The sequence below is a fragment of the Phyllopteryx taeniolatus genome, chromosome 5 (assembly GCF_024500385.1).
Source record: "Phyllopteryx taeniolatus isolate TA_2022b chromosome 5, UOR_Ptae_1.2, whole genome shotgun sequence".
In the NCBI taxonomy this organism is placed as follows: domain Eukaryota; kingdom Metazoa; phylum Chordata; class Actinopteri; order Syngnathiformes; family Syngnathidae; genus Phyllopteryx; species Phyllopteryx taeniolatus.
The window spans coordinates 17,593,912-17,611,528 of record NC_084506.1 but is presented as its reverse complement, the minus strand read 5'-3'; the positions used below and the strand labels follow the sequence as shown (position 1 = coordinate 17,611,528).

The 17,617-nt window shown below is 41.5% G+C and overlaps 1 protein-coding gene across 6 annotated transcripts in view; it reads left to right on the top strand.

The window, feature by feature from the left end:
• Window positions 1–17,617, top strand: part of fkbp16 (FKBP prolyl isomerase 16) — a 42,060-nt gene that overhangs the window by 23,289 nt on the left and 1,154 nt on the right. The window contains exons 4-8 of one of the 6 annotated variants that reach the window (XR_009788519.1): window positions 7,839–8,059; window positions 11,050–11,228; window positions 12,269–12,346; window positions 15,543–17,337; window positions 17,438–17,576. Coding sequence is in view for 4 of the 6 variants with exons in the window: in XM_061773279.1 (XP_061629263.1) it covers window positions 7,839–8,059; window positions 11,050–11,228; window positions 12,269–12,346; window positions 15,543–15,566; window positions 17,438–17,575 (640 nt within the window). In the remaining 2 variants the exon portion in view is untranslated. Of the gene's footprint in view, window positions 1–7,838; window positions 8,060–11,049; window positions 11,229–12,268; window positions 12,347–15,542; window positions 17,577–17,617 lie in introns of those variants that run through there. The other 5 variants (XR_009788520.1, XM_061773279.1, XM_061773283.1 and 2 more) reach the window with 5 other exon arrangements.

Here is a 17,617-nt window from a genome sequence, read left to right as displayed (position 1 = left end):
TTAACAGTCTGAGGTTCAGGGTTTCATATCCATCCATCCATTTTCAACACCGCTTATCCTGGTTAGGGTCACGGGACGCTGGAGCCTATCCCAGCTGACTTCGGGCGAAAGGCGGACTACACCCTGAACTGGTCGCCAGTCAGTTGCAGGGCACATATAGACACAGACAACCATTCGCACTCACTTTCACACCGTCACTGAGTGGGAACTGAACCCACGCTGCCTGCACCAAAGTCAGGCGAATGTACCACTACACCATCAGTGACTTGGGTTTCATATCACTACTGCAAATTTTTTATTATAGGTTATTTTTATATTGAATAAAATTTATTTTAAATATTTTTATAGAGTTTCAGAGTTAGAGTGTCATTTTATCTTTTTTTTTATCTTACTACTCTTCCAGTGACAGTACTTGAACTGCAGAAATAATTCCTCAAAGTACTCTTCGCTGCACTAATATGTTAAAAAAAGAAAACAATCTGCTCTGAATAAAGTTGAAAAAACTGGCAATGAAAAAAAATTCTTAAGGGTTAGGCAGAATGTGTTATTGTCACTGCATGTACAGCGTTACATAATAGACAGCCTTCGCAGTATTGTGTAACGTGAAGATAAGAGCAGAGTAAAACGTATGATGACAAGCAACTGCAGTACATGCGTGCACTGCACAAATTGTGCTGTTTTTTAATTTGCCAACAGCGCCTCAATTTTAGAAGAGTGCCGGCATGTGATGTTTGCAGACGATTTGATGTATGAGGCCCATTTAGTTCCCAGTGAAAGCCAAGTCACGTGATGCGTGTTCTTCATGAAAGAAAAGCAGGGTCCACCTCCAATCCTTGATCATCCACATCTGGTTCTTGTTCCCGAGAACTCGGATCACTCGCTTTTTTTGTTCATCCCGTCCTGGTGGACGACTGGACGCAGTTTACAGAGAACATGGTGGCGGCAGCATCATGCTTTGGCTGGAATTGGTGGGGGAAATAATGAACAGTTTCAAATAGCAGTCAGTGTTAGCACAAGACAGGAAATGCCTACTAGAACATCAGAACTTTATTTGGGTTGAATCAGAGGCACTTTAAATGTTGGCAAGTGTGTGCGGATTCCCATTTATCATAACAGTTGTGCTGTCTCCTTATGTCCGTTGTTCATTTTTACTTAGCCTCTTGAAAAAAAAAAGGTACAGGTTATAGGTCACATTAATATTGGGAAAAGTTTTGCAAGGTTTTATCTTGGTCTCATTTTTGAATATCACACAAATCTGGTATTTTAATTGGGGTGTGTAGACTTTTTATATCCATTGTTTAATATACAGATTCACTATACATAGCGTGAAATAGTTCATAATTGTTGTCTGAATAAAGAATCAAGATTATTTTTGGTATGGAAAATGTTTCATGTGGTTAAGGAATCAATATAATAATATAGAGAGTGAGTTTTGCTGTCTTTTAACAATGAATACACAATTTGGGTGTAACTTATAATGATACTTTATATCAGTAAAATATAAAATTCCCGTCACACCCTGTACAGCCAGATATTTTAAAACACGTTGTTGTTTGTGTGAATCATCATTCTGGTTAAATATATGGAAAGTCCTCATTTTAATTTTAGGCGGTTGCACATTCCATTAAGATTGTGACATAGAAGTAACAATTGGTCACGTACCGCTCAACTCACGTCAATGGGCCTTGCGCCGCCCTTACGCAAGCATGATTTGTTCTTACCTGGATGTACTATAGTCTTCATGTGAGGGAAATGAAGGCTATTCCCAGGGAGAAAGCACGTAAGTTCAAAGCAGGCATGACCTGACTTGACCTTCCTCAATCACAAGAGCTCATCGGCCACTGTCCGGGCAGTGTGCCTGCCCGCGTGAGCCGTCTTTGTGTACTGTGCGGTGGCGAGAGTCAGACGAGTGGAAAGCAAATTGACTTTCCTCCAGAGTGACTCTTGAGTAAGACGACGTCGCGTTACGCCTCGCTGGCTCATGGCAATTTCGAATTTGCACTCCACTCAGACTCGCCTTTTAAAGGTGTGAGCTGCTCGGTAAAACTTGATCCTCCAAACAACTTTTCTTCAACGAACACAGCAATAGACTTGATTTATGAATATACTAGGTCATAACCATTTAATTTAGTCATTAAGTAGTTTATTATATGTGCTAAAAAAATAGGCGTCTTTAGAGGTAAGACTTCTTTGTTTTGGATACAGAGAATGAGAATATTGTACTAGGTTATATATGGGTCATTTTCAAATAATTTGATTCATAATGTTAAAGACACTTGCTGCCTTGGTTTTATGTGGGTAAATGTCTCCCATGCTGAAACATCCATGTTTCAAAAGGTTATCAATGATTTAAAATTTCCGGCCATAATAGTGGAGACAATCAAGGGATAAATACACAGCTTAATGGCGGTCCAATACAAATGTAATCTGAACAACAAGATTTCTTAAACTTGTTTGGGAAAAATCATAAACAATGATAACTTGTATTTTGGGAATTTTGTTGATAGAACCCACTGAAATATACATCTTGTATACTGGTAAAGACAAACGTCCATAACAGTAAGGACAAACTGCAGGAATTTATATGTGTTGCTCTTCAAACTCGACAGATACAAATGCTTAAACAATCCTAACTACTCATTAAACCCATGACACTCTTGTCTTTATACAACCCCAATTCCAATGAAGTTGGGACGTTGTGTAAAACATAAATAAAAATAGAATACAATGATTTGCAAATCATGTTCAACCTATATTTAATTGAATACACTACAAAGACAAGATATTTAATGTTCAAACTGATAAACATTCACGTTTTTAGCAAATAATCATTAACTTGGAATTTTATAGCTGCAACACGTTCCAAATAGGGTCATGTTTACCAATGTGTTACATCACCTTTTCTTTTAATAACATTCAATAAACATTTGGGAACTGAGGACACCAATTGTTGAAGCTTTGTAGGTGGAATTCTTTCCCATTCTTGCTTGATGTACAGCTTCAGCTGTTCAACAGTCCGGCGTCGCCGTTGTTGTATTTTACGCTTCATAATGCGCCACGCATTTTCAATGGGAGACAGGTCAGGACTGCAGGCAGGCCAGTCTAGTACCCACACTCTTTTAGTACGAAGCCACGCTGTTGTAACACGTGCAGAATGTGGTTTGGCATTGTTTTGCTGAAATAAGCAGGGGCGTCCATGAAAAAGACGTTGCTTGGATGGCAGCAAATGTTTCTCCAAAATCTGTATGTACTGTTCAGCATTAATGGTGCCTTCACAGATGTGTAAGTTACCCATGCCATTGGCACTAACCCAGCCCCATACCATCACAGATGCTGGCTTTTGAACTTGCGTCCATAACAGTCCGGATGGTTCTTTTCCTCTTTGGCTCGGAGGACACGACGTCCACAATTTCCAAAAACAATTTGAAATGTGGACTCGTCGGATCACAGAACACTTTTCCACTTTGCTTCAGTCCATCTTAGATGAGCTCGGGCCCAGAGAAGCCAGCAGCGTTTCTGGGTGTTGTTGATAAATGGCTTTTGCTTTGCATCGTAGAGTTTCAAGTTGCACTTATGGATGTAGCGCCAAACTGTATCTACTGACATTGGATTTCTGAAGTGTTCCTGAGCCCATGTGGTGATATCCTTTACACATTGATGTCGGTTTTTGATGTAGTGCCGCCTGAGGGATCGAAGGTTACGGGCATTCAATGTTGGTTTTCGGCCTTGCCGCTTACATGCAGTGATTTCTCCAGATTCTCTGAACCTTTTGATTATATTAGGGACTGTAGATGAGGAAATTCCTAATTCCTTGCAATTGTACGTACAATTGTCCTTAAACTATTTGACTATTTTCTCACACACTTGTTCACAAAGAGGTGAACCTCACCCATCTTTGCTTGTGAATGACTGAGCAATTCAGGGAAGCTCCTTTTATACCCAATCATGGCACCCACCTGTTCCTAATTAGCCTGTTCACCTCTGGGATGTTCCAAACAGATGAGCATTCCTCAACTTTCTCAGTCTTTTTTGCCACCTGTCCCAGCTTTTTTGGAACGTGTTGCAGCCATAAAATTCCAAGTTAATGATTATTTGCTAAAAACAAGAAGGTTTATCAGATTGAACATTAGCTATCTTGTCTTTGTAGTGTATTCAATTAAATATAGGTTGAACGTGATTTGCAAACCATTGTATTCTGTTTTTATTTATGTTTAACACAACGTCCCAACTTCATTGGAATTGGAGTTGGATATTCATAATAACAGTAAAGATGTGCAATTGCGCTGACACTTGCACAAACTCAGACAGACCTCAGAAAATTGCAACATAACCACTGCTTAACTTAAACATAAGCATACTATATATTTGAATAGGTTAAATAAAAAATAAATTAGAAAACCATGACAAATAATCTCAATAAATAATAAATACAAATTATACTTTTAAAGTGCAAAGTAACAATCAAAGTTCAATTTAGTGATTAGTCTATGGTGGGAAAATCGTTTGTCTTCTCCACATGTGCGGCAATACACTTGAACTTCATGATGCAACTGGGGTTTAGTTTTATTGAAAATCGCTGTTCCTGCTGTGCACGTCTTGGCCTCTGAGGGGCAGTGTGATACACGCAATGAGATGCACACTTGGTGTCATCTTCTTCTTCTTCTTTTCCTTTCGGCTTGTCCCTTTAGGGGTCGCCACAGCGCGTCACCCTTTTCCATTTAAGCCTATCTCCTGCATCCTCCTCTCTAACACCAACTGCCGTCATGTCTTCCCTCACGACATCCATCAACCTACTCTTTGGTCTTCCTCTAGCTCTCTTGCCTGGCAGCTCCATCCTCATCACCATTCTGCCAATATACTCACTATCTCTCCTCTGGACGTGTCCAAACCATTGAAGTATGCTCTCTCTAACTTTGTCTCCAAAACATCTAACCTTGGCTGTCCCTCTGATGAGCTCATTTCTAATTTTATCCAACCTGGTCACTCCGAGAGCAAACCTCACCATCTTTATTTCCGCCACCTCCAGTTCTGCTTCCTGTTGTCTCTTCAGTGCCACTGTCTCTAATCCGTCCATCATGGCTGGCCTCACCACTGTTTTATAAACTTTGCCCTTCATTCTAGGAGAGACTCTTCTGTCACGTAACGCACCTGACACCTTCCTCCACCCGTTCCAACATGCTTGGAGCCGTTTCTTCACTTCCTGACCACACTCATCATTTAAAGTCCTCCACCATTGCTATCTCTTCTCCTTTAGTTTCACTCTTCCCCCTCCACCCCTCTCATTCATGCACACATGTTCTGTTTTACTTTGGCTAATCTTCATTCCTCTCCTTTCTAGTGCATGCCTCCATCTTTCTAACTGTTCCTCCACCTGCTCCCTGCTTTCACTGCAGATCACAATGTCATCTGCAAACATCATGGTCCACGGGGATTGCAGTCTAACCTCATCTGTCAGCCTAGCCATCACCACTGCAAACTGGAAGGGGCTCAGGGGTGATCCCTGATGCACCTTAAACTCCTCTGTCGCACCTACAGCACACCTTGCCACTGTTCTGCTGCCCTCATACATACATAGATTTTCTGTACCACTTATCCTAACTAGGGTCGCAGCCGTGCTGGAGCCTATCCCAGCTATCTTTGGGTGAGAGGCGGGGTACACCCTGAACTGGTGGCCAGCCAATCGTACGGCACATATAAACAAACAACCATTCACACCCAGATTCACACCTACGGGCAATTTAGAGTCTTCAATCAACCTACCACGCATGTTTTTGGGATATGGGAAGAAACCACAGTACCCGGAGAAAACCCACACAGGCACGGGAAAAACATGCAAACTCCACACAGGCGGGGCCGGGATTTGAACCCCGGTCCTCAGAACTGTGAGGCAGATGTGCTAATCAGTCAACCACCATCCCGCCCCTCATAAATGTCCTGTACAATTCTAACATACTTCTCTGCCACTCCAGACTTTCGCATGCAGTACCACAGTTCCTCTCTGGGTACTCTGTCATATGTTTTTTCTTGAACTACAAAGGCACAATGTAGCTCCTTCTGACCTTCGCTGTACTTTTCCATCAACATCCTCAAGGCAAATAATGCATCTGTGGTAGTCTTTCTCGGCATGAAACCATACTGTTGCTCGCAAATACTCACTTCTGTCCTGAGTCTAGCCTCCACTACTCTTTCCCATAACTTCATTGTGTGGCTCATCAACTTTATTCCTTTATAGTTCCCACAGCTCTGCCACCATCACCTTTGTTCTTAAAAATGAGAACCAGCAAACTTTTCCTCCATTCCTCAGGCATCTTCTCACCCGCTAGAATTCTGTTGAACAAGCTGGTCAAAAACTCCCCAGCCACCTCTCCTAGATGCTTCCATACATCCACAGGAATGTCATCAGGACCAACTGCCTTTCCATTTTTCATCCTCTTTAATGCCTTTCTAACTTTCCCCTTACTAATCATTGCCACTTCCTGGTCCACCACACTTGCCTCTTCTACTCTTCCTTCTCTCTCATTTTCCTCATTCATCAACTCCTCAAAAGTATTCTTTCCATCTATCTAGCACACTACTGGCACCAGTCAACACATTTCTATCTCTATCCTTCATCACCCTAACCTGCTTCACATCCTTCCCTTCTCTATCCCTCTTTCTGGCCAGCCTGTATCGATCCTTTTCTCCTTCTTTAGTGTCCAACCTGGCATACATGGAATCATTTGCCTCTTGTTTGGCCTTTGCCACCTCTACCTTCACCCTACATCATGCCTCTGTGTATTCCTCTCCTCGCTCCTTTCAGTGTCCCACTTCTTCTTAGCTAACCTCTCTCCTTGTATGATTTCCTGTACTTTGAGGTTCCACCACCAAGTCTCCCAATTCCTGCCAGACGATACACCAAGTACTCTCCTGCCTGCTTTGTTACACTTGCAGTAACGAACAAATAGAAAAGGTCATTGTCGAATATTGTTATTATGACTCGTTTTTCACAGAGTTTGAAGAATATATGCCAGATAGTCTTGTTATATTGCCTGTTTGAATATAGTGAGATAGTCGTTATAAAAATAATAATAAAATAGTGATTATTTTGAGAGCTATAAGTGCCGCGAGTTCAATGCTAATTTTTGTTAGCTCGTAAATGGTGTTTTTCATTCTTTGTGTGTTTGCTTTGAGGTAGTGAACAAAAACGAAGAAAGAAATGAAGGCTGCGATTTATTTGAAGATTCAATAGTTGTAATTCTTTTGTTATGTCTGTTTAGTTTTACAGTGAACTTCAACTACCGTGTCAATAAATGACTTTAAGCAAACAACATCCATTCTTACTCCCTGCTACAATGCTAGCACCTTAGCAAGCTGTTGTTGTGATAGTGTGGGCTCTGCATGCCGTGCTGGAGCGGCGCGTGGAATTAACTGCTTGTATAATAGTGGTAAAATCAGAGCTTTTAAATCCAGTCCGACCCGATCCGCTAAGATGTTGGAGTGAATAAAAAGCATGATAAGATTTAAAAGGTGAACTTCCCACTCAGTTTAAGCTTCAGAGCTCTGTAATGCATTTACATTTGTCAATGACAAAGTCAGTGGTGTGTTGCTTAATGCTACATTTATTGGGCAATGTTACTTTTATAAAAGCAGACCTTTAGAGAAGCTGCACTAACGGTCAGCATCACGCCCGGGCAAGCGTGTCATTGAGGAAGTTAACTAGCTTTGTGCATCGATTGATCCAGACAGACTCAATTATTGATTAGTTTGAAATAATCTGTGTTGACCAGAGGACAGTTATCTATGGTTCGACATGAGCCCTTCTGTCACAATATTTATTTGGATGTTTTTGTCATTTCCAGAGAGCCCGACATCCCCGCCTGGGCTCCTCTGCTCTACCAGCTGCAGCTGCTGCACGTCAGAGACAAACCAGATCCGCTGAATTTGCCGGTATCCGATCGCATCCGCATTGGCAACCAGAAGCGGGAGCGAGGGAACTTCCATTTCCAGAGGGAGGAGTACGGCATGGCCGCACGAGCCTACTGTATGGCTCTGGACGTGCTCACCACCTGCGGCAGCAGAGGTACCCGCGTCGTATCCACACACGAGCTTTTTACATATTATACCCCAGTGAAAAGCGGTGGACCACTGTACAGTCAACCATCATCCGAGTCCTGCCGGAACTCGCGAAAATCCAAGCGTAATTGACGCCCACACAAAAAGGTTTGTAAGTGCCTATAGATGCCACAAGATGGTGACAAAGCACATTTCTTTAAAATTCGCAATAGCTATTGGCCTGACTAAATGAAGCTCCTTCTTACTGTGTTGACTAAATCTAGACTAAAGCTAATTCAGTTTAGATGACAAAAACATTTCAGGAAAACAACTATGACTAAAAACTAGATTAATAAGTGTTGTCAAAATGAACTTTTTGCCTATCACCATACGTCACTGGCATAGATGGACAAAGATACATTATTTGTAGTAAATAATCCTTTTCGGAGAAATTAAGAAATTGTTGAATTTCCCTTCCCACACCTGATGATCTCTCAGCACAGTGGTTTAGAATCGCTGCTCTAGAGGTATTTTCTTATTTTATTTTAAAATTCCAATTTCTAATTCTACAAGCAGAGGTTCATTTCCACGGTGTGTCAGACAAAGAAGACGTATCGGTGGAATCAGCTAGCCACATGACGAATCACATTGTCAAAGCCAAGTACTGTGATAAATTGCCTAATTGTTTTTTGCATCATCATCGCTAATCAACAAGCGTATTATTCCCACCTTCTGAATGACACTAATCGTCGCGAGGGAGGGCAACATGGCCGCAGAGGAACATGCCAGCGAAGGAGGCGAGACTGAAACATGAACTGCTCCGTAATTGGTCAATGATGTGCGGGGAGCGAGCGAGTACATGAACTCGCTGAGGGGTTGACTATCACGGCATCGAAATCACAACATTAGCACAGATGAGGACACACCAGCAGTGAGCACGTCACTGCAGTCACGCGCCTCCTTCAGGCTTGTCCTGACACTGTCAGGCGGAACTGACATTTTATTAGGTACACCGGCACTATCCAATAACATCCAATATCAGACCTCTATCCAAAATGATGTCTTTAACCCTTAAATCCTGTTCATTAACTATACACACAAGTTTTATTTTCATGTCGGTTCACAGTCTTTTGAAACCTGTTACAATTATCGAACAGCTTAAGTTACGAGTTACATCACTGTTTTTAAATGTTCCCATTCTCCCTATCCATTGAATAATATTCATCATATTAATGTCTACCATCAACTTAAAAGTGATGATAGTCTAGAAATGATCATAGTTCTTTCTTTAATGTCGTTTTTGAGGGTTATTATGTAACAAGGGAATCATCTCAACACTTTCACTTGTTAAGAACATTTATCAACATTTAATACAGTTTATGATTTTAACTACTTTAATACGCAGGTCTTCCTGATGAAAAGCATCACTCGTGTCATTCTCCACGTTTTCACTGCGTTGTCCTTGTCTAAAGCTGATGGACAATTGCGCTATAGTATAATAGCGTCTGGGTCTTACTGTTGTCGGTGTCGGTTTTCCACATTCGTCACATTAAAAAAGGTGAAAACCTTTTTGTAGTTTTGATTTAAAAAAAACACCAACAGTTTGCTTCTCGTCTTCTCCGCTCCTCTTAACTCCACTTCATACTTACAAACGATTGTATTTTGCTGTCATCTTCCTGAATCAAGCCTGCACATGCGCAGTAAGAAAATGGAATAGTTCATTGCGTAAGAAGCAAGGGGAAGCATTGAAATGATCGATTAAGCATTGTATGTTTTCAAGCATGTGAATTAACACTAAAATAATAATAATTAGTTTAAATCATTCATCCATCCATGCATCCATTTACTGAGCCGCTTATCCTCACAAGGCTCGCGGGAGTGCTGGAGCCTATCCCAGCTATCATCGGCCAGGAGGCGGGGTACACCCTGAACTGGTTGCCAGCCAATCGCAGGGCACACATAAACAGACAACCATTTGCACTCACATTCACATCTACGGGCAATTTAGAGTCTTCAATTAACATACCATCCATGTTTTTGGGATGTCGGAGGAAACCAGAGTGGCTGGAGAAAACCCAATCAGGCACAGGGAGAGCATGCAAACTCCACACAGGCGGGGCCGGGGATTGAACCCCAGTCCTCAGAACTGTGAGGCAGATGCTCTAACCAGTCGCCCACTGTGCCGCCTAGTTTAAATCAAAGAAAACTTTATACATCACTTTTCCTGACATGTTTGGGGAAATCTTGGGGCCGTTGGCAAGGGCCTGTGTTTGACCTGTTTTGACCTGGGCCAAGAATAACCTCAGAATAATTGTCTATATCAAAATATGAACGATTTCGACCGAAGAAAAAGGGAAATTATATACAAGAAACTTTATTCTGCTACATTGTCGACACTTCTGTTCCTTATGTTTATATGCTTTTTTTACCTTGTCACTGTGAGATTCTCCCATGAGCCTGTTTCTGCAGGAACTATATGTGGTGGAACACAGACAGTTCTCAGGACTGTTTCAAACTCCCAAGTGAACATCATCCCCACTGACCCATAAAAATACACATACCTGTTTACATGACTTGCTTGGAGTCGTTACTGTTTCAAGATTCCCCCATGAGCCTTCAAAGACCAACAGGTGCATGTTTCTGCGGAAACTCACTCTTGAACACTGTTTATAGAGTCCCTGCATTTTCACCGTTTTACTTGATTTAACACCAGTTTTCTCCCAATTAAACAACCCATTGAGATTGATGCGTAGATTTACTGTATGAAAAGACGTGTCTCCCAAAAATAGTGCAGTATTACCCATGATGCTTTTAGAGCCACTCACAAGAGCTCGATACCGGTGTGGTTGCAGGACTCGGCCGGCCGCTTTGGCTTTAATGATGAAACCACAGGAGGGACACAACGCACGGCTCCAGTTAGAAAAGTAGCCGCCCTCGTAACGACACCCGTAGGGACGCCTTCATTGCTGCGACGGTGACTTTTTCATCTCTGCTGTGTGTCTGAAACGTCTTCCTCAGATGCTGGTCATGGCGAGAAGGGGGAAGAACAGGAGGTGCGCGACTACAGGGTGAAGTGTTTAAACAACCTGGCCGCAGCGCAGCTCAAACTGGAGCAGTACAACGAGGCGCTACATGCCAGCCGCGACGTCCTGGCCCTCGACCCCAACAACGTCAAGGCTCTCTACAGGGCGGGCAAGGTGAGACGCTAACCCCCTCCCCTACGCGTCCCTGTAAAGATGGATGACGCCAATTGAAACAAAATCCACCCTGAAACAGTGTACAAAACTCTCCATCAATGCTAGGTTGCTCTTGTTTCTACGGACAATATGTTTATTTATATTTTGTATTATTTCATTGATATAATAATAATTCCCAATTTGAAATGGGCCTGCTACATGTAGCTACATCTAACCTGGCATTTGTGACGCATTTGTTGACAGTTGGGCTTGCCCTGGAGAACTATTTTAAATAGACACTAACAACTAGCATGCTAAGCTCTAGTATGCTAATAACCTGATTGGCTAATGAACTTTTTCAGTTGCTAAAGAGGAAGCCAACCAAGATAGGTTGTATGCTAGCTTGCTAACGGTTAAAACATTGGGTAGAAAAAAGATAGAAAGACAATTTTCCATCATGCTCTTTCGTTGTGTGCTAATATTTTAATTGACAATTGATCGAATGCTACCCCGCTAACAGTTATTATGACAATATATAGCAAGATAGCAACCTGAGATAAAGGGATTTATATTTCAAATGTAATTTAATTAAATGCTAACATGCTAACAGTTGGTATGCTGACGTATAGCAAGACAGCAACCTTAAGTATTTCAATCAGAGAAACTAGCTATTTTGAAGACTCACAACACAATCAAGAATGGAGCTGACTTTCGTCGCTATTAGTAATAAAATGACCGTTTTGAACAGATGATTGACATTTAAAAAATATATATTTTTCCTGTACCGAATCACACGAGTCACAAATGGGCTCATAAATTCACCCTCAGGTCACGAAATGTCAAATTCCTTATCGAATATAAAGGCAAAGCTTTTATACCGCCACGATCTTTGTGTAAATAGGTCGTTTTACATTTGCTTTATTTATTTAGAAAGGAATACCACTTTAAAAAAAAATACACACACACAATAGAGCCTGTATTGAAACGGCCCATTGATTGGGAATCCCTGCTGTAAGGGTTTGAAATAAAATTCTTCTGAATGTTCTGTGCTGTTTTCCCAGATCCTGTCAGACTTGAGTGAATACAAAGAGGCCATGGAGCTGCTCAAGAAGGCCTTGAAACTGGAGCCGACCACCAAGGTGAGACAGAATTACACCAAAGTCAATAACATTTCAGATAAAGAGAACGGAACTTTTTTTTAACACTCACGGCAGAATTTGGAGTTTAAAGTTATTCATTTTAGTCGAAAAGGAGGTTTTGACACATACAGCATATACAATGCGCAAGTAAGTAGTGGGACACATACACAAAATAAATGCAAAAATAATTTCTGTGAGGGGCGGCGTGGTGACCTAGTGGTTGGCACGTATGCCTCACAGTTCTGTCTCAGGGTACGAGCCTTGCCTCAGAGTTTGAACGTGTTGTGAGCAGGAGAAACTTTTTGGTGTTCAGGAGAAACTTTCTTGTGCTCACGAAAACTCTATGGTGCCGATCGGAAAACTTTTTGGTTCCCACGACAAAACTTTCTGATGCACTCCTGAAATTTTATCGTGCGCTTGTTAAACTTACTTGTGCTCACGAGAAACTTTCTGGTGCGCTCGTGAAACATTTTTATACTTACGAGAAACTTTCTGGTGCGCTCGTGATACTTCCTCATGCTCACGTGAAACTTTTTGGTGCACACAAGAAACAAGTTTTATTTTTATTATTCCCCATGTGCCTTCAGGAAATCTAGTTTTTAAATGTAAGGGATACAAATAAATACTCGACTTAAGTACAGTAACAAAATATCTGTACTTTGTTACTTCCCACCACTGCTCACTTGACCTATTATTCTTAGTTTACATCCATAAGCCCCAATAAGCACATCATGACTTGTGAAGGTCACAATGTAACCACAAACCGACTTGATTGAGATATCGTGGCAAGCAAGGAGCAGACACAAAACGCTGACCTCCTCCAAGGCCAAAATGTTGACAAAAGGATTGTTTAAATAAACTCTTCCATGTTATTGTATCCCAAAGTAGTCTGTCTGCCGCCGCCGCACTGATTTGTGTGTGTGTGTCTGTGTGCGGATCACTCTTTTATCTAGATCACATTCACGTTATGTGTGTGTAGAAGTACTAAAATGAGGTGTAAAATGAGATTTTCCCCCTGTGTAGATTCAAAATGTCATTCAAAATTCATGTGAACTGACATTTTGGGTAAGAAGACTTTTTCACCATGTCAAGCATTCGTATAGTAAACAAACCATTACATGTCATTTGGCCATGGCAGAGTGATTGAGAAAACAGGCTAATTGGCCGGAATAATAATTTTAGCCTTCTTCTCTACCACCGTAGTTTAAATGTTTGAAATGTCAGTAGAAAAAAAAAAAAGTTACGTGATGTAGGTAAATTGCTTCCAAGGGAGAAGGGATAGTAGGTGTAATTGATATTTTTTGATTAAAAAATAGATCAAGAGGTGAAGCAGCTCGGGGAGGAACAAAAGAACAATGGGCACAACAACAAAGTCAGCGCTGTCGTATATTCGCTGGCTAACCATTATGTTTTGCCAAATCAAAAGTGAAGAAAAATTACAATTTCAGTACAGAGTTTCTTTCAAAATAAAAAGAACAAATCAACTTGGCAAGAAACATGGACTCGACACACTTTATTAGCTTTAGTCGGCCACATAAACATGATGCGGTGGCCTGGAGCTTGCAGGCTTTGAGTTTGACACCGGCACTTTAGATGGCAACCTCTGCGAAAGGCTCGTTCTTGTTTGGCTTTTCTTTTGCACCACAGAAGCACACGGAGACAGACGCGTGAACAAGCAGCTTGCGAAAATAGTACAACTAACATTGACACAAGCTAAATCGGGTGTCAAACTCATTAGCTCAAGGCCAGGTTCGCCCCAAAGTGGGGCGGATCAATATATTTGTTGTATGATAAGCTATAAATAACTACAATTCCAAATGTTCCCATTTTTGGGGGGAGGGTACAAATAATAACAAGTACATTTGGAAAATATTCACATTTATTGATTATTGTTGCAAATCTTGTTTTAAATCATATGAGCAATCTGAAGCGCTTTAAAAAAAAATAAGTGCAATTTCAACAATATTATGACTAAATGTTTTTATTTACATATGTGCAACTTACAGATCACATTGCCTCTATATATTGTATGTTGTATGTACCTTTTATAAAACAAATTATGATCTCGAAATGTTAAATTTACATAACATCTTTAAATCTTGACAACCTCCACTGGACTCATCACCCCATACAAATTAAAATGAGAAAACTGCCTTGTAAATGTATGCATACAAATACATACAGTACAGGCTCTGGCAGTACATGGTGGAAAAAAACACTTGAACTGAAGCTGTTGACTAATATTTTGGAATATTCAATCTCTTAAAATATTTTACAGGAGGTATTTTCACAAATTCTTCAGAGTGCGAAGGTGGCTGAGCAATTTGTATGAAGTCTCCAGAAACATGGAATCTTTTAGCCTTCACAGGTGTATCAACATCAGATGTCAAATTCTGAATATCAGCCAATTTCAGAATATCATTTAAGTTGTCGTCAGTATGCAGTCAACACATGGACAAAAAGTCTCTTTTGGGACGCTCAGTCTTCACTAAATCAGGGGTGTCTAGACTTTTTCTTCCAAGGGCACCTGTACTGAGCAGCAGCAGAATCACATCTCCACATTTACAACCAAAACAAGCGCAATCTGTAACTATTAAGTTGACCTTGACACGGAGCAGAAAGCGGAGCAAAGAATTACGTTTCTGAGGCGCATTTTACTAAATGATGTGTGAATATTGAGAGTTGGCCATATACTGCATTATTAACAGAATTATAAAAATGAGTCATATTTATGTCTAAATCCATGTTGGGTTAGACCTTGATTTAGTAGGTCTAACTCCCCACTGCCTGTTATGGAATGCTGTCTACGTCCGTGCTCTTTTACGTCGAAGTTCTGCTCATCTGCTGGTGCGTTTCCAATCATCTCAACTACTGAAGTCGGGCTCGTCAATCCAGAACACGGAACCGACGTCACGTCCGGCTGTTGCTGATTGGCAAGTCGGCTAGCTCAGGGGGCTGGATTGTAAGCGCCCCACCTTGGGCCTTATTCTATTGCGCATGTCAAACTTTTAGTGAGAGTCAAAGGGTAAAGGTTGGCGTGCCCCCAGACGGGAAGAAGCACTTCACGAAATCAGACAAAACAATTTTGCTTATAATAACGATATACTATATATCCTGCTCATCTAAAAATAGATCTATTTAGAAATCTTTTATGTTAATGTTTCATTTACAATATGTACTTTTTGTCTTGTTCAAGGTGACTCAGCTGACTGGTAGGCAGGTTAGTGCCCTCTTTTGACCAGCCAACGGTGTTATTTATTGTACTGGTACAGCTTGGTGGCGGCCAGCTGTATCTCACTTCGTACCCAGAAATGTCATTTTTATTGTGAAAGCTTATGTAATATGACATCTGCGACTTTACAACACCCCACAACCTCACGTTCAGCCACGTAGTTCGGTGTGCGGTGGGCCTCACTTATTAATTTCGTATAAGCCACGGGCTGCTAAAAAAAAAAAAGAAAAGATGGTGGGCTACAAATGGCCCCAGGCCCGTAATTTGGACAACACTGGGCTAGATCATAGCGCAACATTTATGTCGCACTGTTACTGTGTAAAGAACAGTAAGCTGACCCAAAGTGCGAGTCTGCTCATTGTCTAGACTCGAGACAAAACCAAAATATCTTCCCCTCTGGTAATTGCAACCTGGGCCTCAACGACGGCGGATAGCAGCAACAGTTGCGCTGGGAGAAAATCACACTGATGACTAAACGTGAGCAAACACGCACGCTTTTGTGAACAAAGAGGACATGTTAGGCCGCGTGTCCCAATTTTGTTTTTCGTCACGTGCATGCGGAAAACCTGCAGAAATATTTCAGAAACACAAGCAGCTGACAAGAACATTACACAACAAATCAATTTTGTTTTAAATGATTTGACCTTCAGAAATTAAATAGGCTAAATAAATAAATACATAAAAGCCCAACAATGTTATAGTTTGAATTACTAGTATAGTATATAATACAATTTTGAAGAACTAATACAGTTGAAATTGTCTTGGGTTAAAATTTGATTTGGATTATTCATGTACTATACAGTACAGTGCACAGTTTTATTTTCTGCTGGCATCTTGTGGATATTTTGAAAACTACAGTAAACAGCTGTGCTTTTATTGTCCATCCATCCATCCAATTTCTGAGCCGCTTCTCCTCACAAGGGTCGCGGGCGTGCTGGAGCCCATCCCAGCTATCATCGGGCAGGAGGCGGGGTACACCCTGAACTGGTTGCCAGCCAATCGCAGGGCACTGCTTTTATTGTATTTCATATGAAAAATACGGAATAAAATGTACATAGTGTACTATGCATTACTGTGTGTTTAAGCATATAGAAAGTGTTTTTAAGAGTATGGTAGAGGTTAATTGGAGTGTGGGGAAGATAAGAGTCTGGGGTGATTTATACAAATTTAGAATATGGATAAATCAGAATCAGAATCCTCTGCATTTGCCAAGTATGTCAAAAACACACAAGGAATTTGTCTCCGGTAGTTGGAGCCGCTCCCGTTCGACAATTAATACTTTTTACGCATAAAAACAATACGGAGTCATTTAGCCTCTAGCAATTTAGTGGCAAGAGGGAAGAAGCTGTTGGAATGTCTGCTTGTTTTAGTTGGCATTGTTCGATACCGCCACCTGAGGGAAGGAGCTGGAAGAGGCGGTGACCAGGTTGTGGGGGGGGGTCCAAGAGAATTTTGCATGCTCTTAATTGTCTTAGTTGTGCCAGCGTGCAAGTCCTCAAGGGCGGGTTGGGGGGTACTGACCATTTTTCCGGCAGTCCTGATTGTCCGTTGCAGTCGGAGTTTGTCCTTTTTTGTGGCTGTACCAAACCAGACTGTGATGGATGAACACAGGACTGATTCGATGGCCGCTGTGTAGAACTGCCTCAACGGCTCCTGTGGCAGGCCGTGCTTCCTCAGAAGCCGCAGGAAGTACATCCTCTGCTGGGCCTTTTTGAGGATGGAGTTGATGTTGGTCTCCCACTTCAGGTCCTGAGAGACTGTAATTCCCAGGAACGTCATCCACAAACTCATATGACAAAAAATAGAGTTTTGTGTATTATTATTATTAGTATTATTGAAATTTACATCCCACCGTGCAGGCCATCCACGCTGAACTTTCCAAGCTGGTGAAGCGCCAGTCAGGGGGTGAAACCACACGGGAATGGAAAGCCAAGCCCGCAGAGGTGCTCGGAGACAACCTTGCACCTTTTCTCCTCGCCTCCAGCAAGACAACATCGGTGAGATGAAAAGTGCCACGTCAGCATAATCCGATACTAAAC